Source organism: Crotalus tigris, unplaced genomic scaffold (genome assembly GCF_016545835.1).
Source record: "Crotalus tigris isolate CLP2741 ecotype Arizona unplaced genomic scaffold, ASM1654583v1 scf7180000020317.251278, whole genome shotgun sequence".
Taxonomy (NCBI): domain Eukaryota; kingdom Metazoa; phylum Chordata; class Lepidosauria; order Squamata; family Viperidae; genus Crotalus; species Crotalus tigris.
Genome location: NW_024097961.1, coordinates 164,661 through 191,020, shown reverse-complemented (window position 1 = coordinate 191,020; position 26,360 = coordinate 164,661). Strand labels below are relative to the sequence as shown.

General features: G+C 39.7%; 1 protein-coding gene across 1 annotated transcript in view; it reads right to left on the bottom strand.

Annotated features, from left to right (window-relative positions):
- Positions 1-26,360, bottom strand: part of LOC120318604 (collagen alpha-1(XIII) chain-like) — a 105,760-nt gene that overhangs the window by 48,185 nt on the left and 31,215 nt on the right. The window contains exons 10-16 of the mRNA XM_039366420.1: positions 18,756-18,782; positions 18,137-18,163; positions 11,956-12,012; positions 6,490-6,588; positions 6,019-6,051; positions 4,403-4,429; positions 3,562-3,597 (exon numbers count right to left, since the gene is read on the bottom strand). Of these exons, the coding sequence (XP_039222354.1) occupies positions 3,562-3,597; positions 4,403-4,429; positions 6,019-6,051; positions 6,490-6,588; positions 11,956-12,012; positions 18,137-18,163; positions 18,756-18,782 (306 nt within the window). The remainder of the gene's footprint in view (positions 1-3,561; positions 3,598-4,402; positions 4,430-6,018; positions 6,052-6,489; positions 6,589-11,955; positions 12,013-18,136; positions 18,164-18,755; positions 18,783-26,360) is intronic.

The following is a 26,360-nucleotide window of genomic DNA, read 5'->3' as shown; positions in this document are numbered from 1 at the left end:
AGCCAATATAAGTAGTGTAATCAGAAGTCAACATGGGTTTGTCAAAAACAGATCATGCCAATCAAATCTTATTGCATTTTTTGTGGACAAAGTGACTAAAGTGACCAGAGAAATGCTATGGACATAATTTACTTGAACTTCAGTAAGTCATTTGATAAAGTAGACCACAATCTACTTCTTGATAAGATAGAAAAAAAGTGCGTTAGGCAGCATCACCACCACATGGATTCGTAACTGAATGACTCAATATGTAGCCCTCGATGGAACTACATCTACATGGAGGAAAATATGTAGTGGAATACCCCACTGCCTTCGATTCAGTAATCTTCAACACCTTCATAAACGATTTACATGAGGGAACAGAAGGGGAATTCATCAAATCTGCAGATGACACCAAGCTGGCAGAAATAGCCAATACTTCAGAAGATAGATTCAAAATCCAGAAGGATCTCAACAGATTTGAACCTAGCTAACAAAATTAAATTCAATGGTGAAAAAAAATATCTATCTCAAGGAGGCATCTGCTCTAGCCTTCCAAGCATTCTTTTATCTCAACAATACAGAGCCAATGTAAATAGTGGTGAAGGTATTGAAGTCCCTGGAAAGGGGAGATTCTCCTTCACAAAAGCTCATTGGGTGAGCCAGTCACTCTATCTCAGCCCTCACAGGGTTGTTGTTGTGGGAGGGAAAGGAAGGAGAAACCATTGTGTTTGCTGCCTTGAGATTCTGAATGAAAAGTGGCATATAAATCTAATGTAATACAATAAGAAAGATCCTAGGATTTTCTTCTTATAGGTCAAAATAAAAATTTTCTTCTACTGATTACAAATTCAGACCTGTGAAGTGCTTCCTATATTGTAAGAAGACAGCTCTTTCACTGATGCACACCCACACAACCGCAGATCAGTGACTTGCTTAATTCTCCTGAGAGCTGTAAAGCCATTAAGTATTGCATAGTCAGCTAATGAAGAAAACATCATTGTCATTGGAAAAGAGGCCATAAATTGTGCACACAGATGTGAAAAGATGGATCTGGGCCACAGAGACTATGATTTTCACCTCTTTGCAGAAGGCCAGCTCTTTGATTTATGCAGATTTCAAGAGAAGTCTGCCAAGTGTTAATATTTTAGCCAAATAATGTATACAAACTTACGCAATATGCATAACTGCAGACTGCTAAGAATATTAATTCCTGTTTATACAATTATCTATTGAATTGCTCTCTTTTATTAGCATTCTATCCTTTCACTGCCTGAAATGAATTTGTCTCTTTAGTCTTAAAAAAAAGAAGAAACAGGGGTGACATGATTAGCCGTATTCCAGTATTTGAGGGGCTGCACAAAGAAGAGGGAATCAAATTATTCTCCAAACACCAAATGGTTGGAAACTGATCAAAGACAGAAGCAACCTGGAATTAAGGAGAAACTTCCCAACAGTCAGGACAATTAACCAGTGGAACAGCTTGCCTCCAGAAATTGTGGGCACTCTATCACTGGAGATTTTTAAGAAGAGACTGGACAATCATCTGACTGACAAGGTATAGGATCTCCTGCTTGAGCAGGGGGCTGGACTAGAAGATCTCCAATGTCCCATTCTATTCTATTCTATTCTATTCTATTCTATTCTATTCTATTCTATTCTATTCTATTCTATTCTATTCTATTCTATTCTATTCCATTCCATTCTACTCTACTCTACTCTACTCTACTCTACTCTGTTCTGTTCTGTTCTTCTCCTCAGTTATATTAGATCAAGTTGATCCCTCTCTGATAGTCTGAGATCGTTATATCAGCATATAATGCTAGGACAATTTTGTGCAATTAACATATCAATAACTTCCTAAAAGTCTGCATTGGGAGATTCTTCTTTTCCAGAACCATTTAAGGAGAAGTGAATATGGAATCCTTGCTGCTTTCTAACTATGGTTGTTTCTTTGCAGATGTTTCATTACAAAACTAGGTACAATGAGGTAACCTAGTTGGGTAATAAAACACCTACAATCAAACAAACTTGCTCAGAAAGGACCAAGGATTCCAGAGTTCGATCCAGAACTACAGATATTCACTTCTGTTGAAAAATGAATGCCCACTCTCTTGGAGATCCTACACTGCAAAGCTTTCATTGAGCAGGGATTGAACAAACATATTGTTTAGATGCTTAAAACAGATTTATAATCAGAATTATTCTCAGAGTTACTGCAGGGAGTATGAAAGATGGACATAAGCAAGAATTATTAACTAGGCAAAAGGAACTGAAACACTTATTACGTCCTGTGAAACAAGTTAATATTGCTCAGAAAGACATCTTCCTAATGCCCTGGACTGCAAGAAGAGGAGCAGGTGCAGGGCAATCAGATTTGTAAGATTCTGACCATCTCTTATTATAGCCCATCTCAAAATAAGAAGTTTTAATGTTCCTGTGGAACTGATTTCCTGATTTGGTTTACTAGTGGGTCTGACAGGTACCTTTCACCCTGCTATAGTAGCATGATTTAGTAGCACAATTTGACTAATATGATATTCTCAGTAGATAAAATCTGTGGTTTATAATTGCTGTTGTGTGCAACTTCATGCCAATCTTTATTTGTTTAGAAATTCAAGTTCCTGAATCATATTTAATTAGAAGTACATCTCAGGAGCTTGATATACTACTAATAAATGTTTATTTAATATATGATCTCCATCAAATGAATTTTAGTGGACGTAATGCTGGCTTTACACTTTACAGAAATCCACCCTTTGTCATATTTTGATTAGTTTCTAGACTACCAAATACAGGCTACAAAATCTATATGACCCTAGAATTTTCTCTATCTCTAATGGTCATACAGATGTATGCAGCCCAGTCCTATAGTATGAATCTCATATTTATATCTGTAAAATAACAACAGGGTGTTAACTCAAAAGAGAGAGTCTTGATAACAACAGTCTCCAGATTAAATTATTCTACACTCTATAAGTGTAGAATAGCAATATAGTATAGACTAGTTTTCAGAGTTCTGTGCCATTATTACTGCAATTAAATTTCCCCCCTTAAAACAACACTCATCATAAAATTTTAGAATTTAGCCCTAGGTGCTGAACAGTAGATTTAATAGCTGGATTTCAGAATTATTGCAACATGACTTTAGTATGAACTCCTGCCACAATCTACAGTATGTGATAAATTCACTTGAACTTACAGTATAATAAAAGTCAACCATCAAAATAAAATTGATCATAGTAAATGAAGCAGAAGAATAACTACCAATATGTTATGAAAGAATTGAGAAGAATTAAGCAGCTGAGCTTCTTGACTTACTGTGGGTGCAAATGCTTTTAATGGGATATAAAATCAGTCTTTGTAGGATTATGTTACCTGTAATTGTAATTCCTACAGTTCTAGGCCCTGGCACTCTTAGTCAAAGATGCTCACAGTAAGAAATTAAGTAAATACCATGGTTAGGAAAATGCTTAGATATCTATGCATAAGAATGGTGTATCATATTCCGAGATGGCTCTGGATCACTTTAATGAATTTAAATATGCCTACTTTCTAATTCAATTTTTATATTGTTCATACCTTCCTTCCATGGTATCCTTGAAGTCCAGGGTCACCCTATAAATTCAAGCGAACAGAAGAAAAAAAATTGAGTGAATTGAGCTACCTGGAGACTCAAACCAAAACATTTTTTTAAAAAGAAAATGAACACAAATCAAGATTCTGAATAAGATACTGAATTAGCTGAGAATTAGACCACTGGAGAGTATTCATGTCTTAAGAAAATAATTACGATATCTATACTTAAGGGCCATTTTACCCTCTAAGATCCACATGAATTTGGTTGCTAAGAAAAATTGTCCTTAGATGGGAAAGATGGTGTCATGTAGCAGAAGGAGAAATATATGGAAACAAGCAAACAAAAAATACTTAGATTTTGATTGCCAATTTCTCTGTGTCCTAACAAAAGACTTCTGTGTAAGCTCGCTACCTAGTATCTTATTAAACTTCTCCCCACATGTTTGAATATTGAAAGTCAGTTATGTTTTTCAAAATGTGTCTTAGTCAATTCATTTCACACAATTAAATATCATTAAGAACTGGATCCAGTATACAAATAATACACAGCCCAGTTTCTAAGATCATATGTTTGGGAATTAGGAAAATTAAAGTCTAAGACATAGGGAATGTTCTTGCAGCTGGTTAATTTTAGAACTGGATTCTTTTAAAAAATAATTCTTTTTTTTTTAATTGCAAACATTTTCCTTGCTCAGCTGAGAAGCACTTTACAATTAGATCTGATCTTGTCTTGGCAACTGGATTTCTAGCCATGTTTTATCTATTGCAATTTTCATGTACAAAGCACTGAAATTTCAGAAGACTCTGCTAAGATCTGATATTTATTTCAAGGTATTTTACTCACCTTTGGTCCAGGAACTCCTGGCAAACCCTGAAGATAGAGGAACATGAGATCATTAAAGTAGCAAAAATGGGAAAAGCACCTTAGCTGTGGGATAAGATCTGCCCTTCCTTTAGTTCTACTTACACGTCACTATGGTTTGCATTGGTTGTATGAAGTTTAATGAAATGCTTTTCAATGGAGAGATGGATTTGAATCTACTTGGTCAGATTTCAAGGATGCATTTGAATCTGTATTCTTTAGCAATCCCTATACCCTTTGTAATTATGCACTCCAGCCGTGGGATTTCTTTGCTGTTCCTCTATCATTTTCCTCCCTGTACTTTTCAGATTGGAACATAGAAGATAGTAAACTGCCTCAGGTTGCATCAGAGCCCTGGTTTATTACAGGTAGTCCTTGACTTATGACCACAATTGAGCCCAAAATGTACGTTGCTAAGTGAGATATTTGTTGTGAGTTTTGCCCCATTTTACAACCTTTCTTGCCACAATTATCCAGTGACTTATTGCAGTTGTTCAGCTAGTAACATGGATGTTAAGTGAATCTGGCTTCCCCATTGACTTTGCTTGTCAGAAGGTGGCAAAAGCTGATTGTGTGATTCCAGGACATACAATAGTCCTAAATATAAGTCGGTTGCCAAGCATCCAAATTTTGATCACATGACCAAGGGGATGCTGGTTGTAAGTATGAAAAACGTCATAAGTTGCTTTTTTCAGTGCCATTGCAACTTTGAACAATCACTAAATGAACTGTTGTAAGTCAAGGACTATCTATAGTGCAGTTGTCAGATGCAAGAAACCAGGAGCCAGAATAGAGTTCAAAAGGACTGCAAGTTTATTTCATGTTACCTGTATATAAAAACCTGGTATACTAATAGTCAAAGCAGAATTCACAGGGGTGGGTGGATGGGTGGGTGGACTTAAGTTTCTGGTAGGAGCATAGCAATTCCAAGCTGATGATATGTTTGATCCCACCCTCAGGTTCTGCCTGGTCATCTCCTACATCAGTATGGCTAATACTGACTGGTGGAGATTCCACAATTTCAGCCAGTTTTTCCAATCCTGCCTGTAAATTCTAGGAGCTGGGATCTTCAATATGATGTCTTTCACTGAATTGTGAAACTGAATTGAAACTGAAACTTTCACTGAATTTTGTTTAACTCCAAATGTGTGGCATTTTACTTAAAAGCTAACTTTAAAAATACAGTCAGAGAATTTTTTTATAAGAGCTTTCTATGAAATAGCACATTAATTATTCATCTCTCCTTGCCATCCATAAGCAGCTAGACAATTATGAAATATGAAAATTTATGATGGGATCTTATTTCACAATTAAAGCAAAATTAATTAAAAATCTTTGCTCTTGCATGGAATGGCTGAGTCTCCTTCCATTCACTGCCAGTCGAACCCTCAGTTATGCAATATAACCAGGACTAAAATGAGTCCAGAAACGTCATCCTAGGAGAAATATGATTTTTGTCTGATGAATAAACTTTGCAGTGGAATTCATCTATTACTCCATGCAACCCCTGAAATTCAACATGCATCCCATATTCTTCTCAGGCTCTGAGAAAATAATTTTTATGCAAACAAATGCAAGAAAAAAGATTAAATGGCTACCTTTCCATCCTTGCCAGGTTCTCCGGTTTTTCCCTATGGGAACAGAAAAACAAGTCTTTCTGAGATACCACAGGTTCTGTAAATCTGAGCAGACCATCAAAGAGATTTGAAGAGTTTCTTAACAGTTGGCTTGGGAGTGAAATGAGTTCAAATCAGAGAGTAATTACCTCACCCTGGTCCTTTCAATAGATAGGAGCAAGGAAATTGGCAGTCTTATGCAGTCATTTCACAGCAGAATAACAGCATAACAGTATAACAGAGTTGGAAGGTGCTTTGGAGGTCTTCTAGTCCAACCTCCTGCTCAAACAGGAGACCCGATCAGACAAATGGTTGTCCAATCTCTTCTTAAAAACCTCCAGATGATATCAAAGGCTTTGATGCAACCTCAGAAACTAGTCAGACACAGAGGTAAAAGGTAATTCAGAGGTTCTTGGAGAGGGGGAGATCCAGATAAACATGAAAGACACTTACAGCTGGGCCAGTTTGACCAGGTGGTCCTGGAGTCCCGGGTGGTCCTGGGGGCCCAGGTAGCCCTGGAGGCCCTTGGATGCCTGCCTGTCCTTGTTCACCCTGAGGTTCATTGAGAATAACATTACTATAAACACAGCTAAATAACATGGGGGCACAAATAACAACCTAAACCAAGGAACACAGGTAAAGCAAAGCAAGGTCTTGTTAGAAAGTCTCTGAAGGGGGTTTCCAAAACACAGGCAAAGAGTAACTGTGGATAGGGCTGATGGTGCATTCCCACATTTTTTAAAAGCTTCCATTACAATAGGATGGATAGGAAACCAAGTGCAAATATTAAACACCATCCAATAAAGTGTTATAACTTTATTTGGATTTTTGCTGTATCTAATGCTAAAATCCACATCACATGGATTGTTCTTTTTGAAGAGGAAAGGATCCTTCCAGAGGATCAAAAGTGAAGAGAAGAGAAGGAGAATGAATTTTTTTGTAGGTATGCATTTGAAGCATCATAATGGCAAAATCTACTTGGGAAACTAAGAGGCGATACTCCTACTGTGCCCTTTGAATTCCATCTTTTGATCATGCGGTATTTTATGCCATGGCAAAATGTTAACATGAGGCCATCTTCAATGAAGCCTAACAGCATATTAAATTCACATGCAATGGAGCCAAACAATTTTTAATATAGCTCCGATCAACGGCTAAAAAAGTAGCCTATGACATCTAGTGAGGATGGTGTTTAGATTTATTTCTCCATCCAGTGGGATTCCAGATGCATCCTGGAAGGCCAGTCCAGACCATCGTTATCCATAAGCATATCATAATGTCACTGTAACAAGAGGCTTTGCATGAATGGGCATCTTGCTTATACAAGCCCTCTGGCTGAGTTGAACCTACATCTACCAAAGCACGTAGAACATTATCCTCTAAGATGAGGATGAAGAGCATTCTGCTATGGAGACTTCTATCTACTGAAGGATGCTATTGCTGGGCAGCTGAGACGGTACATGACTTGTTAGATGTCCACATATGAAATCTCTGCAAGACTCAATTCTGCTATTCATACAATTGTCTCTAAAGTCAGTGATGGTCCAGTAGATATGGGCAAGTATGAAATTTGTTTATACTTTTATGAAATAATTGTGTTATCCGCTATCCTATTAGAGTAACGTTCCCCACAATAAATAGTTTAAGGCTGCAATTTTGTTCCCACTAAATTAGAACTAAGGACTGAATGCAAGGACACTTGTCTGGAATAGTTATTTGAATAATTAATAGGACATACAGCTCTAAACATCTATTGAACAATCACTGGAAAGCCATGGTTATTTTAGGCTATGTATTTGCATCTCCAAGCATATATAGTAGCAGTAGTTGTGTTCTTCCCATTTTCCTATCTCTCCAGAATGTTGATCTTAAAAGCTGATCAAATATACTTTGTATAACTGACTGAACTATGGACAGTGAACTACCTTTGTTTAGTAGTTTGTGCTGTAAAACAGATCAGTTCCAATAAAATCAAATTAAACCTTTTTCTAAATGCATTATATTCTTTCTTCTAAGATCTTATATAGTCTAACAATACCTTCAAGTCCGGTAACCACCAAACGTGTTCATGCTTAGCTGCTAAACTAAGCATGCAAATGCATTAAAACTTGATCTGTCAATCCTGTGAAATGGGGGACATGACTGAATCTTTGCTTTTTCTAGTTTTAATGAAACCCTCTCCTAGGGAAGACAGGAAGCTGATTAATTACTAGTTTCGGAAATGAACAGACCAGGAGTAGGAGGAAAAGGAGAAGGATACCTGGAAGGTGCGTCTCTTTATGACTGGGGGCGGAGCCAGTCGCACTGAATTGAGAAGAGGCAACAGCTGAAGACCGAGCCAGAAGGTCACAGGGAAAGGCCAAAGGTCACAAGGCAAAAGATGTCAGTAGGGCATCAAAAGTCAAACAGAGCAGCCAGGGAAGAAAATGGAAATGGGAAAAAATAAAATAACCAAAGGAAGGAATAAAAGCAAGTTTGAGTTCATCAATATCAAAGAAGGGGTAATGGAAAAAGCATTGTCATTGGGCACCTTGTAGCAAGCCTCTGAGCCAATCTGTTTCTATTTTCCATTTTACTTCCACAACATGAATGTTGCTGAAGCAGCTATAAATTATTTTAACTTCACTCTTCACAATTTAGAGCAGGGATGTCCAACCTTGGCTACTTGAAGACTTGTGGAATTCATCTCCCAGAACTCCCCAGCCAGCATGGAACAGACATGGCTGGCTAGGGAGTTCTGGGAGATGAATTCCACAAGTCTTAAAGTAGCCAAGGTTGGACATCCCTGCTTTAGAGTATTCTAATTTCTACTCATATAATTTGGAAAATTTATAATGAATTCACCAGTACATTCAGCCAAGTTACACTGCAGTACAACATAGATTCCTTAATTCTTTCTCAGTCTAGCAAGAACACTTAAGAAGTATCTGGCCACATTATCTGTCCTAATCCTATTTTAATTATATACACTTCTCTTTGGAAGAGAACATCTGTAACTCAGATTGAACTACATAGTTCTTGCTGCTCTTTAAGCTTAGTTGTTTGTAGATGTTTTGTTACCCAACTAGATAACAGCAATGTGAGTGAGTACAAACTCTACCCTTATTCAGACTGATGGTGTTACCTAGTTGGGTAATGAATGTCCGCAAGCAAACAAACTCAGAGAATATTTTCTTTGCTTATTAACAAAGATGTCTTTCTTAACAGTTTTGGAGCTTTCTTTCATGAGCTATGCTTCTTTTTCTTAGCAGTCAATATGTTTTTATGATATTGATCCAAGCAACAGGAGCCTTGGATGGTAAGCTCCAAGTGCCAGCATATGGAATTTAACATAAAAAAATAAAATAGGCAGAATCAGTGCAAAGAACATGGAAAGGGTTCAAGTATAATTCCTCAACCCTCAATCAATTCCATGAACGATCTAATCCCTATAGCAATCCTTTAAATACAATAATTCACTCAGAATATATATAAAAATGTTTTTGTTTAATCTCTGAGAATGAACCTCTTTTTAGCAGCTGAGGAGGAAATGAAAGACAATGCAAAGCACCTCTTTTCAGCAAAGGTTCAAACTTTAACCCACAGAAGAGATTACTTTTGGAGCAGATCCTGAAAGGTTACATAAAATGAAATTCACATACGGCCTATTGCCTATATAACACAATTAATCCACTCTACTAATGAGTCAAAAGTTACCAAAGATTCTGGTAGGATGCAGTCGCATTAACTGGATCCACATTTATTCTTTTAAAAATTCAAAGTCTCCACCCACTTCTTCCAGAATGAGCTAGTAGTTCATGAGCTCTTACAAAAGCTGGCAAAATTGCATTACATCATAAACTCCTTTTCTATTGGCCAGGAAGAAAACAATTGATGCATTTTGGCCATTGTACCCAGTATTTCAGATATGTGTTCAGTCAGTGGTGGGATTCAGCCAGTTCGCACCACTTCAGCGGAACTGGTGGCTAATTTTGTGTTGCCCAGGCCCAGAATGGACTTCCAGAAGCGGCATCCACACAGAGAACCAGTTGTTCACATATTTGAATCCCACCACTGTGTTCAGTGCTTCCAGGCCCTGGCAATGAGTTCTGTGATGGAGAGATTTGCTTTTTCAGCTGTTATTTCTCTCCAGCTCTTTGGAAGATTAAGCTGCCAAGACTGGTTTTAAGTGTTCATAGACGAGATGGAATTATTTGACTGGGTGAAATTTAATACCCTGCAGGTTAATTATTTGTTAACTGACTTTTTAAAATGTTCCTATAAGCTTTTTTTCCCTTGAAAACCCAGCTAAATAAATTATTTCAGTTTTTCTCTTGCTAGACTTGATAAGAACTACTGGAGTAGCCACTTCATGATTTTCTACTCTTTTCAGCAATCCAAAGACATCCAAAAAAATCATCTGGTGTTCCCGAAAATACTTACTACTACAATAATACTACTGATTATTCACATTAAGATTTCATTTCTACAATGAAAGTTACCCTGTTTTCACCAATATAAATGCAAGAAGAATCAAATCTTGTCACGGCTCAAGTCTATTCCTGCAAATATCATTTTGTGGCTTAGAGGTGTGCCTGCAGGTCTCCCATGACAACAGCTGTAGACACTAAAGAGTACACATTTCTACTCATGTCTAAAGTCACTTGCTCTTTAGGACAAGTCAAGTTCCAGTCTTGTTGCAAACTGAAATGTCTTCACAATATTGCACCCTGCAGTCCGGTTAAAAATAGAGAACATGTTGTGATAATATATTGGAATGGCAATTTTGGATTGAGAAGGTCACAATTAGAAGCAGATCCAAGGCCAGAGTGGTATTCACAAGTGAATAACAGAAACAAAATTGCCATGATCCTTGGAGTTCATAAAATGAAGTGAATAAGCCAAATTGGAGTTTGCATGATTATGTGTTACATGTAATCTGGTTAAGGCACTAAATTTAAGCACAAGTTGTGGTGCTGCTGAGGTTAGTTGGTAAACTGCACCAAGATCTTCTTACTGTCATTATGTCTCAATCTTTGCTTGATTATATTGTTTCCAATAAAAAGAGATTCTGTCCAGAGATTTATTTATTTGTCATTTAAAAATATGAATATCTGCATATTTATTTTCTAAAGACGTGAAGTAAAACTTTGTTGGTGAGAAGATAACCTTAAAAACTTTCCCATTTTGTGTTTGGTACTCAATTTCACAAGCCTGCCATTACTTGGAAAGGAAAATTTTGAGAAGCTATTTGTAAGAAAATTTAAAAACAGCAGTGCTGAAAGGCTGATGTGTGACAGGAGATCCTCTACTTTGTACAAAAATACTGAATTCATGCCATAAAAAAGTTTGGAGGAAATCAGGACAGTTGAGGTGGTTGTTGGTCCCTCATGGAGATATCAAAATAAAACATCAAAGTCTCAGAAGATAGCCACAACTGATCATTTTCTGGAATTCTCATTTAAATTTCAATTTTTTTGCCATTCTTCCTCACAATCTTATGTAAATTCAGGTGAGAAAATCAAATCAAATAAAATCAAAAACCAAAATTAACATAAGTTAACTTTTATTTTGATACCCTGCATTGACCGTTTGCATTTCCAACTTACAGGGTGATCTAGAAAATTCTAGTTATGCTGTAAGGCCACAAAACAAAAGTTGGGAGCAGCTGTTCTAGACTGATGACCTGAAATTCCTACTGGTATTATCAGAAATTGCTGGTTACAATGCAGAGAATGGCTCATTTGTCTATAGCGAAAGCCTCGGTAAGGAGGTATGTCTATAAGGCTTGGATTTAGATGTCCATTTTGACAATATGACCTCCCTGATTATCCACAGACATGTTACAAAATGTTTGGTATTGTTCAGGGTATGCAATATCCTTTTTTGTTGTTTTTGCAACAGGACTGGCAAAGGTCAAACCATTTCTTTCTCACAAACCTTCAATGCAAGGATGTGATTAGAACGCAGAGCTGCAAGTGTGGTGCTTAGATATTCCTAGGGGGACAGTGGAAATACACAATGGGGTCAATTCAATTCACCATATCATCAAAGTCATAAAACCAATGTGGTTTTATGTAGTTCAAACAGCAGTTTGGTTTGAAAACTCCACCCAGATATTATGCTTGTATCTGTTGTGGGATTTTTTTTTACCTGTTTTGGTCATCTCATCATTATGATGGCATTAAATTTCCAGTTCTTACTTTGCTGACAGTAAAGAGAGGAACATCCAATAACATCCATTCATATATCATTAAAAGTTGCCACTAATACTGCAATCAGACTTCAGACAACTATTACTCAAACTATATAAGAGAAGTTGAACATTCCTTCATTATTCTCCCTCCCTCCCTCCCTCCCTCCCTCTCTCTATCTCTCTCTCAAGGCAAGAAATATATTTGCTATTAAAATCCATATCATGCAGACTATTGTTTTTTGACTAATATTGAATATTAAGAAATCAGTTGTGATATTGGAAATTGTGGCTCTCCAAATATGTTTGGCTTCCATAATGTCTAGTCATCGTAGCCTATATATGTTGGAAATTAAAGTCTAGCATATTGTCAGAATCCAATTATATTTCATCTCTAGTTATCAATTATAAAAAAACCCATTTCTGCCTTCTATGGATTCTGTCATACGATGAAGGGAAGGGGTGAACAAAGGGGCTTTATGGCCCTCACTTCCTTCGGTACACTTCAAAGGAACTGGATGTGTGTATCGCCAAAAGAACTAACCATAACAATGGGGCTATTACCTTTCATGTAGTTTTCTCTGAAGAAAGGAACTGGATGTGTGTATCACCAAAAGGACTAACCATAAGAATGGGGCTTTCATGTAGTTTTCTCTGAAGTCTCCATCCAGCCGGCAGTGAGGAAAAGGGGGTGGGAGTGTAATGCCTGAGACTGTCGCTGGAAGAGGGGGGTGATTGGGTGGGGCTACTGGGGATCCCCTTAAAACCTTGAATGGGAGAGCTTGGACCCCAAGTCCTGTCTAGAACGCCTGCAACCATTTTCTCTTAATAAAGGATGCCTGTTGGAAGAATTATTCCAAGAGTTCTGTCTTCTTAAGATGCAAAGTGGGGTGGGTCCTTACACATATTTAGAGGGCACCAGATGAGGAAAAAATCCCCCCAAATTTGCAACCCAATAAATGATTTTTTTCAATATTATTATCTGAAAATTAAATGAAATTAAAAATATTTTTATGACTTAAAACTTTTGGGAGGGATTTAAGAATATTAAATATTTTAAATATTTAAGAATAATCTGAAACATAGCAGAATGTTACAAGCAATAACACAGCCTTCCTCCTGATTAGCTTTTTAAGTTAAATTCTCAAATTATGCTTGTTGAAATCCATATGTTTTAGGACAGGCATGCTAGCTGAGGAATTCTGGGAGTTGAAGTCCACAAGTCATAAAAGGACCAAGTTTGAAGACCCCTGCTTTAGGATTTCACCTCCAAAACAAAAGAAAGCAAAAATATGAGCCGTTTAAAGTGTAGCCTTACTCCCTGCAAAACTGAATTTTCTCAGCCATGTTCTTTGTTTTCTTACCATTGAGATGGAGAGAGATTTCTTGAATAATAATTTCAATAACCAACAGTGTCCTGAGCTGAAATGGCCAGGTATGAAATGGCCTCTTTGTGGCCCTATATTTTTACTTCTTTTATTTTATGATCATGCTTGGGGCTCTTTTCATTTTAATCAGTGCAAGGAGGACTTACCTCTGAACTCAGAAATTGTTCAGACATCAAACAATACATAATACTCTACTGCCATTGTTCTATTAAGTAAATACACTAGGCCAGAACATCAAGTTAATCAGCCAGCTTTTGCTTCCTATCCTCTTCTGTTTCAGATGCCTCTGAAAGGTTTATTATCTACATAGTGTTGTCATCCAGAATTTTTCACCAGCTGTAGCTCCAAATTTCTCTTGGAGGAAGTCCAGATCTCAAGTCTGTTTTCCAAAGGGATTTTCAAATCCTGAACAGAAAGTGTTTAAGCTTCTGCCTCTATTATCATTTCACTCTTGATGTTTAATGTCTTTTCAATGTATTCCAAAAAGCAATAGACATTGTTTGTGCTGGATTAGATCTACTCTTGAACCTCATGATACATGCCTTCCACTTTGACTTTGGAAGCAGCGGACTCAAGATAAGGCAATCAGCTGGGCTGCCTTCCTAGCTATCTGGAATTTTGTGAATAGGTAAAGGCTATTAGGAAGGTAAACTAATGAAATTGTTCCCAGCCAGCCCTTCTAACCTTCCATGATGATCTTTTAAATAGCTCCCAGGTCAGGGCTACAAATCTCATTCATGACTATGGATGCCAGCAAAGAAGTTGAGATTTATATATGCATTTTTGTTGCTGTCTGATGAGAGTCAAGAGTTTTGCAGCTCTTATCTGGTAATCTGAATGCTTTGTAGCATGGTTTTTAATCTGAGAAGGTAGACATAATGCAACAAGGCAAAGAATTACAGCTAACTACACTTTTTACTTTCTAAAAAAATACCCCATGTGGTTCCTTTAGGCAGTATAGGGTTTTTAAAAATTTAGTAAAAGTATTTATATATTGCTTTTTAATTGAAAATATTTAAGTAGATGATGCTAAAGACTGCTGTTTTCATTTATGCAAAATTCCCAATTCTGAATTTAATTTTTAAATGTCCAAAATAATTAAAGTTGAGATGGGACAAGAAACTTGATCAGCACCAAAGTGATTCAACGGACGTGTTGACTTTGCATAGTTAAGTGAATTTATCTGTGAAAAATATTCACCTAGAATGGAATCTTTCTCTATTAGAACTAGGCATTTTAAGCAATACATGAAGGCATTCACGAATCTATGATATTACATTTTAGAAATTCCAGAAAGAGAACCTAAGATAGCCATGTGTTATCTGCTTTGTGAAATCTTTATTTTTTGCACTCTTTTTTTACAAGTGCATAGCTGAACTCAAGACATATCTAAAATACTTTATATTTTTTTGCTGCTATTTAGGTTGGCTATAAGTAGTTTCTCTGCCCTTAGCCAAGATATTAGTTCTATGCTTGGAAGATTCGGCCCTGAAGCAGATAGCAATTCTATAGTTACATCTGTTAAATTCTTCCAAAAATGGAAAAATAGTCCTCGACTTATGATCACAATTGAACCCCAAATTTCTGTTGCTAGGCAAGGCAGTTATTAAATGAATTTAGCCCCATTTTATGAGCTGTTTTGCTGCAGTTGTTAGTGAATCTGGCTTCCCCCATTGATTTCACTTGTCGGAAGCCAGCTGGGAAGATTGCAAATGGTGATCACATGACCTTGGGATACTACAACTGTCATAAAAACATGCCAATTGTCTAGCACCCAAATTTTAATCACATGACACCAATGGTTTGGAATGGTCGTAAAGGTGAAAACCAGTTTTCAGTGCTGTTGTAACTTCAAACGGTCACTAAACGCATGATTGTAAGTCAAGGACTATCTGAGTTTTTCTGAAAGAATGATGCTATTTTTCTGAAAGTGTCTTATACTTCCAGACCTAAAACAGCAAGACAATTTATTGAAAATGTTTTAGCATCAATTTAGACCTCACAAAACCACAGATATGCACATTTTCCCACCGCCTCACCTTATAGAAACATCTAAATCTATCTGTGGTCATATGTAGAAGTTTCTAAATAGAAGTTTCCCTTCCTTACATTTCCAAACTTTCAGCTATAAGGAAGGATAAACGTACTACACCCTTAAGGGAAGGATTAGCTTAGATTAACTCCTCATTTTTGCATCCCTACCCTGAGGTCATAAAGAATAACGAAATAAAAGGCAATTGCCTAAGTGGCAAATATTGGGAAAACTATTGATAGGGAACCAACCTATTTGCAAGTGAAAGGCCATGGATTACCAGTTGCTGCAGAGCAAACAATGGGCAGGACTATTGGTTTCACAATGTACTTAGAGGCTGCTTGGGGCTAAGGATCGGTCATGATGGAATGCTGGAAAAGATGGACTTTAGTCAACAAAACATCTTGATTTACCAAGATCTTGTTCTGGCTTTTTACAACTTGTGACTTAAATTAAGATTTAGACTTTGCAACCTGGTCCTAATCCTCCTATAATTTCTGGAGCCCTCGTGGTACAGCAACACAGTGCTCAGTGATTGCCCCATTTCTGAATGTTCACATGAGATAATGCTTTCTCCTAGCAGTATAACTCATCAATCAATATGCCATAGACATATTTTCTAAGAAGAGAAATTTCTCTGGATGTATGTTAGGATTTCTGTCAGGGCTAATCCTCCATGTTTTCAAGAACCATCTATTAGGTAGATAAACTTAAACTTTGGCTGAAATTTGATGCATTTAAGAAATCTTCCAAGCTGAGATTTGGAACATGAGGTTCTCTTGAGCATTATTGTTTATTGTCCAGATAATCTACAGGAATAACTTTTCTTTTCAACTCCAATCAGCTTCACATAAACAATTGCTTAGTGGAGATTTTGGCACTGAAATATTGTTTTGATGCCTTTCAAGAAACACAATTAAATCTCATCACATGCAATGTTGGCATTGTTAAATATTTGATTTATTTTTTCTGTTTAATGATAATTGTATGCTGTTATGGTTTTATTTTGTTTTTAGGAATGTAATCTGGCAAGAGTCATTGTAAAATTGGCAGTGTACAAATCTCACACATATCGTATGGTTAAGAATTCAAATAAGATTCAGCGGTAATGATTAAGTTTGCATTGCATTCTCAGTAAATTAGCATTGATTAGAGCTATACCATTGGCCCCAGAGATTTTTTTTAAAATACCATCAATTACATCAAATTCATATTCAAAAGTTTCTTAAGACAACTGGAACAGACAAAAACAATACTTGGCTCCTGAAGTTTCTTTTCTTCTCCTATTCCTTGATCATCCACTTTTTATCATGATAAATTTTGCAACAAATGGAAATGTAGTTTTTTTTATTGCCTTTAGAGGATTTTAGAGATTTAGCTGTTGATGGAAACCTTGTTATGCTGAGTACATTTTGCTAACCAGTGGGTCACACATTTTAACTCAATTTCAATTGAGTCAAATTTCGTAATTCTTTTAGACATTAACTTGTTGTCTAAATTGTAACTTGTTCAGATTGTTTAGATTAAATTAAAACATTAAATCCTGAAAGCCTTTTCAGGATTGTCAGCAGATTATTGCTATATAAGATCAGACATGTAATTATGCACATGGTGTTGTGTAAATTCCCATTTTTTTTCTTCCCCCAGCCCTTTTTTAATGCTATGTAAACACCTTTGGCTATTTTAATTCTAAGCACATTAGTATTTGTCATGTTGCTTGTACTCTCTCTCTCTCTCTCTCTCTCTCTCTCTCTCTCTCTCTCTCTCGTTAATTACAGTTATAGTTTATCTAAGCATCCTAAAAGAAGGCAAAATAACATGACATCTGCCCTCTGGAGCATCATCCCCCCCCCCCCGGAGGTCCATCTGGTTCCCACCATGATGATGTTATAAAAGGCATTGAAAACATGGCTGCTCTCCCAGACTCTGGAAGAGTTTGTGCTATTTTTGGGGGGGTTTTTCTGTTTGTGGAATCATATCTTTTGTTCTTTTATCTTATTGTTCCGGCCTTTTATACTGCAAAGGACCCAGAGTTGTTGGGGGTCAGATATTCTTTAAATCTATGCCAATAAATACATAAATAAATAAATAAAATGCTGGGCAATATCTGAATTTTTGCTTCACTTCAGAAGACTGCTTTGCTAAATGGCCATGTTTTATTGTGACTGATGCTTTGGTAGGGTTCCACTGCCATTTTAATATGATCTGAATAAAAGAAACCATAGGTAAGGAGGTGTAGCATTCCCCAATGATTGTTTTCCACTCCTTTCTGATAGCAGAATTTGTGGCATTAGATTATGGAAGGACCTTGATAAATCCCTTTAAAAAAAGACTCTTCTTTCTTTGGTCAAGAAAGGACTCAACCCACAGAATATTGATGGTGGGTGAGAGAAACACAGGAACAAAAGTTGGATCTTCCTAGATGATCTGTTTGAAGTACCATAGAAACTATCCCAACGTGGGATAAGATACAGAGTTCAATTCAAAAACCCAGAAGAATTTGCTTACCCTGTGTGGATATTCTCCGCATTGACCCTGCAGAAACAGAGGGATTAAAAAAGAAAATATTTTAAATCATGTAACCAAAATAGAGTCAAAGAGACAGGACCACAGCAGGTGCATCATTGTGAAGAGTTCTTTCATCTTGGTGGGGATAATGTTGGTTGACCCATCCTGGACCCTGGCCTTGTATCAGAAAGTTCTTGTACTTTTCAGAATATCATGACCAATTTTGTTTATTACAGTTAATTCAGGATCAAATATGCCCATGGATCTAGGATTGCCCATTTAATGTATTCCTTTTCCTGCAATTATAATATTATCTGACTTGGAGCAAGGAAATTTTCAGAGCTACAAAATTCATCAATGAAACTACCTGCCAATTCATTGGAAGCCATTCACTCCACTGAAAATGTACAATTTTCATATGTCATCTCTTGCAGCTGCCTGCTTTAACTATACACTTTTTAGCGTTAGATTTTATTTTTATAATAATTGTTCTTACCTATGCATATGGATTAAAAAGGCAGGTTACGGTACATTCTTTTTAAGCAATAACCAGGGATAGTGGAACTATTGATTCAGACATACAGGAAGAACCAGATTTCAGGTTTCATGTTAATTTTACCTTTTCTCCTTTTTGTCCTGGGATCCCCTATTGAGAGAGAGAGAGAGAGAGAGAGAGAGGGAGAGGGGGGAGAAAGAGGGGGGAGGGAGAGAGGATGTTTAATATTTTTTAGTGATAGCCAATAATCAAAACAGTAATTAGTATTAGCAGAAGTACTTATTAATTGACCTTTAACCTTGAAAAGCCCAAGGTCACATTGAATGAGCAGGGAAATGAACTTTAGTACAAAAATTGTAGCACAAGTTATACAACATACTGGCATTACAGAGAGGAAGAATGAATTGCATCCACTTTTGAGATTATTAATACTTACATATTTTAAAATCCAAGTGTACTTAGAATCTTTCAGACAACCTATATTAAATGGGATTTTACAAAGTGTTTGCAAGGTGGGCACATTTGGAATTTTGAACTGGCAAAAAATTGTAGGTTCACAATAAAATTGCTAAGGTAGATTTGGCTAGGCTTAAAACCTTGTTTATCCAAGGACTAACCAGGTAATTTTACCCATTTTTCTGGTGTAGATGAGCCTACTTCTGCATAAAGCTTCAGGCTACAGTCATCCATTATTTCTACATTGTGAAATGCCTATAGGATCTTTATGGGCTAAGATTCATGGTTAAAGAAAACCTGCCATTGACTCCTGTCTAGAGCTGCAAAATAATTTGGAGGACCACCATACATGTTCATTATGAAGATCCATCCCTATATTTGGATTAAAAGAAAAAAAAAACCACTATTGGTTCTCCAGATACTTTAGAAAACTGGCTCTGTCCAGAACAAAAATAAAGGGAAAACCCACCACATTTGTAAAATAGAGGAAGCTAAATGACAATTATTTTGAGCCACGGAAGAGGTCAATTGGAAGTCTATCTACTTTGGGCCAAATCAAGGAGAACCTGGCCAAACCAAGCTTGCAGCATTTAATAGTTTGTATGGCAGGATTATTTCATTAATTTGGATGAGGGGAAAAAAATCCTGTGTACGATTCTAGCAAAATCAGAAATTTACTCACACTGAAATGAGATATGTGTCTAGAATAGGTCAAGGTAGCAGCAGAATTAGCAAGATAGAGATAATGTTTGGAACAGGGAACATGTTGAGTCCGTGGCGGGAAAACAGACACGAGAAGCAGCTGGAGTTCTCAGGTTTCTTTATTCAGCGTTCAGCTTACAGGTAGATGGCTTCAGGCACGCCCAAACGCTTTGCAGCCTCTTATATAGGCAACTCCCGGGTAAAAGTGTTACTTTTCCCACGCCAGCGCCCGCGCATGCTCACGGCGCTGGCGACAGCCTGTCTGGTCCTGGGCAGCTTTGCACCTGCCCGGGACTGCCTGCAAACGCCCGAGCCGTTTGCAAGGCTCGGGACATAACACCCCTTTCCCCCGGGCTAAAACTACTACCAACATACAACATTTATTTTATACAACATTTTGCTCCCCAGTGCTCCCACTGTTTACTGGCTTTTGCCTTGCCAGCAATGTTATGTAATCCTCTAAGTACTTAGGAGATTTCTTTGCTCTCTGTGACCTTCTAAGCTCTGGGTTACTAGCAGAAGTTCCCTGACTGAAGGGAGGTGTGAGCCTGTTCTCCTTATTGTGCCTTGGTGCCTTCCAAGGACTGTGCCCCGATGCCTGGCCTGCTTGCTTGCCCACCGGGCTCGTCAGGCCAGGGCTTCTGTCACTATGTGACCTGGTTGACCTGCCTAGCTGTAGACCCTCGGGCCCCTTGAAGTGATAGCCGCTGCTGGGCGTCTCTGTAGAACCTCCTAGGTCAGTCCAAGACCTGTCAGGAGGCTGTCCATTCCCTGAACCTCGTTCTGTGTTCGGGCTTGTGTGGGTTTCTGTACTTTCCCAAAACTCAGGTGTTCCCTGATTTGTGCTAGAAGTGTTGTAGTCGGGACTTGATTCCTCGACTATCTCTGTGTATGTTTGACCCCCTGTAGGATTTGGGGTAAGGTCAGGCCAACTTTGGGGATTGTATGCCAGCTCTCTTGCGGGGAATGAGTTGTTGGGATGCTCCCGGGTTTCCTCCCTGGCTGGAGTGCTGTGTGATGTGTATGGAAAGTGAGTATGCCCCCGGGGTAACTCCCTGGCTGGAGTAGGCGTGAGTGCCTATTGTGTGGGTAAGCTCCATGAATTCCTTTTCGGAGCAATTGCGGAACCCTGGGATGGGCCGTTTGTGGCTCCTTCAGTGGAGATGGACAGTAGCTCTTGCCCTTCCCTTTGCTCCAAAGGGTCCCCCTCCCCCCCTGGAAAAGACCCAGGAGTCTCAGTTGGAAGATGCCGCCTAGGGCGGAGTTGATCAATGTGCCTGCGCAGGACACGACCGTTGTCCAAGGCTACCTCGTAGGATAGAGGACCAGTGACCCTGGAAACAGAAGCGGGGACCCATGTATGACCAGGCCCGTAATTGCGAGTCCAGACCGGGGCACCCACAAGTAATTGTCTCGGTGCCCTAGGATGTGAGGTAGATGGAGGCAATCTGTCAGGATGCAACCGGTCAAGCTTAGTAGTAAGTTGACGCCCCCAACGAAGTTCAGCTGGACTTCTCCCTGTAGAAGTGGACGGTGTGGTGCGATAAGAAAGGAGAAAGTCAGCCAACCGGTGATGCCAGTCCCCGTAGGTGAGTCTCTTCAAGGCGTCCTTTGCGATGCGCACCATGCGTTCCGCCATACCGTTGGTGGACGGGTGAAAAGGCGCAGACGTGGCATGACGAATCAGGTTTGCCTGTAAGAAAGCTTGGAATTCGGAGGAGGTGAATTGAGGTCCGTTGTCGGACACAATGACATCTGGCAGCCCGTGTGCAGCAAAAATCCCCCTCAGTACCTGAATAGTCTTTGCAGTGGTGGTGGATGAGACAGGTACAACCTCAAGCCATTTTGAATGGCTGTCAACAAGGACCAAGAAGAAATGGCCCTGAAAGGGCCCAGCGTAGTCAATGTGCACCCTAGACCATGGGGACTGTGTTTCCTCCCATCTATGCACAGGAGCTTGGGGCATCTCTGGGTGAGATCGTTGGCACAGGTGGCATGCATGCACCTTAGCCTCAATATCTTTATCTAAAACAGGCCACCACAAGTGGCTGCGTGCAAGAGCCTTCATACGAACAATGCCAGGATGACCCTCGTGGAGGGAATCTAAGACCCTAGTCCTCATTGAGGTGGGAATGACAACTCTGTTTCCCCAAAGCAGACAACCCTGAGAAAGGGACAGCTCGTTTCTTTTGGACCAGAAACTCTGAAACTCAGGACTAGGGCAGTGCTCAGGCCAAGCAGACAAAAACCAGGAACGGACACGTGAAAATGTGTGATCTGTACCTGTTTCAGCGGCAACATCCCTGGCACTAAGAGGGAGCTCGGGCAAGGCTTGGATTGATAGAATGTTGACAGCTGGCGCAGGGTCAGCTTCTACTACTGGCAGAGGCAATCTACTGCGGCCATCAGCATGGCCCATTTCTTTTCCAGGCTTGTGGAGTAAGGAAAAATCATATGCAGACAAAAAAATAGACCACCTAAGCATTCTAGGGGAAATGATGTGGGGAGTCTGCTTACGTGTGGTAAACAGTCCCAGCAGAGGTTTATGGTCAGTGAAGACCGTGAAATGCCTGCCATATAGAAAGTCGTGGAATTTTTTAATTCCAGCAACAACAGCCAGAGCCTCCCTGTCTATCTGAGCGTAGTTGCGTTCAGCAGAAGACAGTGTTCTGGAGTAGTATGCAATAGGAACCTGAGTTCCATCAGACCTGAGGTGACTCAGGACAGCTCCAACCCCGTAGGGGGACGCATCACAAGCGATGCACACAGGAAGAGACTCGTTGAAATGTGCAAGAACACTGTTAGAAGTGAGCAAGGCCTTGACTTCTTTAAAGCAAGCCTCATGCGCTTGTGACCACTGCCACACAGCTTGTTTGTCTAGTAGCCTGTGAAGGGGCTCAGCTACACTAGCTTTATGTGGAAGAAAAGAATTGTAGAAATTCAGGAGGCCTAGGAAGGCCTGAAGTTCGGCCTTGGACTTTGGCCTGGGTGCTTCTAAAATAGCAGTTAGTTTGGATTCAGCAGGGTGAATCCCAGCAGCATCAATTTTGAATCCCAGAAATTCAGTAGAAGGCACCCCAATCTTGCATTTGTCTTTTTTGAGCTTGAGGCCTGATTTCCTGAATCTTAACAGGATAGCCCTAAGCCTCTCAGCTAGAATGTGTGTGGAATCTCCTGCAATCAAGACATCATCAAAGTAGGGGCAAACCCCTGGTATACCTCGTAGTGTGTTTTCCATCACGCTTTGGAAAATCCCAGGAGCGACATTCACTCCAAACTGTAGCCTTTTGACCTTAAAGGCTCCCCTGTGGGTCACAATAGTCTGAGCTATGGCAGCATCATCATCAACAGGCAGCTGTTGATATGCTTGAGCCAGGTCAAGCTTTGCAAAAACACGCCCCCCCCCCTTGAGGGAGGCCAGGATGTGGCTGACCACAGGAACAGGGTAGGCATGTTGCTGCAATGCCTTATTAAGTATGCATTTGTAATCAGCACAAATGCGAATGTCCCCATTTGCCTTTAGAGGCGTGACAATGGGGGTCTCCCAAGGGCTGGAGTCAACAGGTTCTAGAACTCCCTGTTGGATTAGTTTGTCTAACTCAGTGTCAATCTTACTCTTTAAAGCAAAAGGGACCCTTCTTGCTTTAATTCTAATGGGAGTGACAGTGGGGTCTAGCTTTAAGGACACAGGTGTTCCTTTGAATGTGCCCAGCTGGGGGCTGAAAACATCTGCAAATTCTTTGCAGACTTTCTGTAGGTCGAGTGTTTGTAAACTGTTGAGTCCTGTGACGTGTATCCCCAGGGCCTCAAACCAATCGAGTCCTATGAGACTCGTTCGTTCACCCCCTACTACTAATAAGTCTAGTGGACCTTCAAAACTCTTGTATTGCACATTAAGGGTGGCCTCCCCCTTAATACACACTCTTGAGTTTTGAAAATCTGTCAATACAATATCAGAAGGCCTTAACTTGGCCTTAGTCCCACTACTGGAACAGATCTTCCTAAATGCATGCAAGGAAATGATGGAAAGGGCAGACCCTGTGTCTAGTTCCATAGATAATGGAACCCCTTGTAGCTTCACTTTGAGTGACAGCTTTTTCTTAATGGGCTTGTGTGTGCCTGTCCTGAAGATGCTTCTTCGCGAAGCGCAAAAACCTACCCTATTCTGGCTGGGGAATCTGGTACCTTTCAGGCGCAGTTCTTCCTGAGGTTGTACCTTTCGTCGGCCCAGACACACAGCTGCAATGTGTCCTTGTTTGCCGCATGCCCGGCAGGTAGCGGAGCGGAACTTGCAGTCGGTTCTCCTGTGGCGACCTCCACAGCCGATGCACTTGAGCGGAGCTGAAGAGCTTCCCTTCTGATTTTCTTCCTTCGCGGGGTGTAGACGGTCGACTTCCTCGTCCGGATCCTCCTCGGAGTTTCGTTGGACGTCTTCCTGGTGCACGGATGCACCCTCTGGACTGTTTCTGATCGGCCGCATGTTCTTGACAGCGCCGCCTGCTGCTTCTTCTGCGGTGACTTCCCTTAAGGCATCTTGGAAGGATAATTCTTCCTTAGCGAAAAGTCTCTGTTGTAGCTCTCGATGCCTTAAACCGCACGCGAATCGGTCCCTCAGTCGTTCCTCGAGGTCCTTGAACTCGCAGTGCTTGGCGGCCTTCCGTAATGCGGCGATATATTCCTTGGCTGACTCACCGGACCGTTGATCCCTCTGTTCGAAGGTGTGGCGCCATGCGATGACAGACACCTTGGGGTGAAGTGCTCCTTCAGCAGCTTCTTCAGGTCTGCGTAGCTTACAGACTCTACTGGAGCAGGTGCTGCAAGGTTTTCTGCGATTTCGAAGGCGTCCTGGCCGCAAACGCAAAGCAGGGTGGCAGCCTTCAAGCTATCTTCCCTCACTTGGTTTGCCTTGAAGTAGTTCTCCATCCTGGATACGTAGGACTCCCACCGCTCTGGATGTGAGACGTCGAATTCCGAAAGCCTTCCGATTTTCACCATCTTCAAATCTTCAGGAGACGGGTCTATCAGCCAGCCTACCCCCGAATGCGCACCGGATTGGCGGGCAGCTGCCGAATCGACGCCGTTCCTTTCCGCCGCTCAGGACTCCTTGGGTAAGCTTACACTTCTTCCTTTCCAGGTAGTGCAAGGCATCCCACCTTCGTCGCCAGTGTTGAGTCCGTGGCGGGAAAACAGACACGAGAAGCAGCTGGAGTTCTCAGGTTTCTTTATTCAGCGTTCAGCTTACAGGTAGATGGCTTCAGGCACGCCTAAACGCTTTGCAGCCTCTTATATAGGCAACTCCCGGGTAAAAGTGTTACTTTTCCTGCGCCAGCGCCCGCGCATGCGCACGGCGCTGGCGACAGCCTGTCTGGTCCCGGGCAGCTTTGCACCTGCCTGGGACTGCCTGCAAACGCCCGAGCCGTTTGCAAGGCTCGGGACATAACAGAACACATGTGCAAAAAGCATGTTTGTCCATAGGACAGGTTAAAAAACTCAAAATGGCATGCATGTAAAAAACAGGGCAGGGCTTCAATCACATCTTGATTATTCTACACCCATTCATCCACTGATTCTGCAAGCAAGATAGGCATATTCTGGACTATTACTATTTGTAGTTTCTAGTGACTGACATAAATAATTTTGCTGACAGTTTATTTTCAAAATCCTTTGGAATTTCTGAGTTATATTTCTAATTTAAAAAAAAACTGGATCAAGAAAGTGGTCCAAACAATTGCTTAATGTTCCATCCTGTTTATTTCCCAGCTTTTTTCTCACCTTCCTCCCATACATGCATACACTGGTACTATTCTTCTTGAGATATATGTGAAAAACACACTTTTATAGTTATCTATGTTTATAGTTATCTGTAAAGCACATGGTAATTCAGTAAGGCGATTTTCACATAATTCCCACAGTGGAAAAAATGACCAGTTAACAGCATGCACAGTATTGTATATATTTTTTAGATTCCAGTGATTAAAAATCCATTTGAATAAGTGTTATGATTTCCCATATTAACATCTGTTCCTAAGCCCAGTCATAAAATCAACCATCTGGGAAATTCGGACTGAATTCACACTATACTATTCTTATAATATAGTGCTTGAGATGTTGTTTACAGTACAAGTATTAAACACTGAATCCAAGGCAAAAATATGTCATTTCATTATTTCATATGGTGCCTTGATTACAGTTCCTTACGGTCTCATAGCACCTTCTAGCATTTCTTAACCATCATGGGGTAGAGTATAAAATTTGTCTTCGTTGTGGTTATTTCAGCCCAATAATGACCAGAGATTGCTTGAAAATGCTTTAATTCAAAATTGGGTATACTGCCTATTTCACAATAAAATTTTCCAAAATGGTTTGAAGAGAGGAGACTACTGAATTGTATTTCATGGGCAACTCATCAGACCATCAGTTCATTCTGAATTTTATAATCACCATTCAAATACCAATCCACAATCCTTATTTATATGTGTAATTCAAAAGATCAATGAAATTCTTAAGGTCTATAGTGTACTGCCTCAAGCTCATTACCAAACTTAGTCTGTTTCTGTTGGATCTATACCA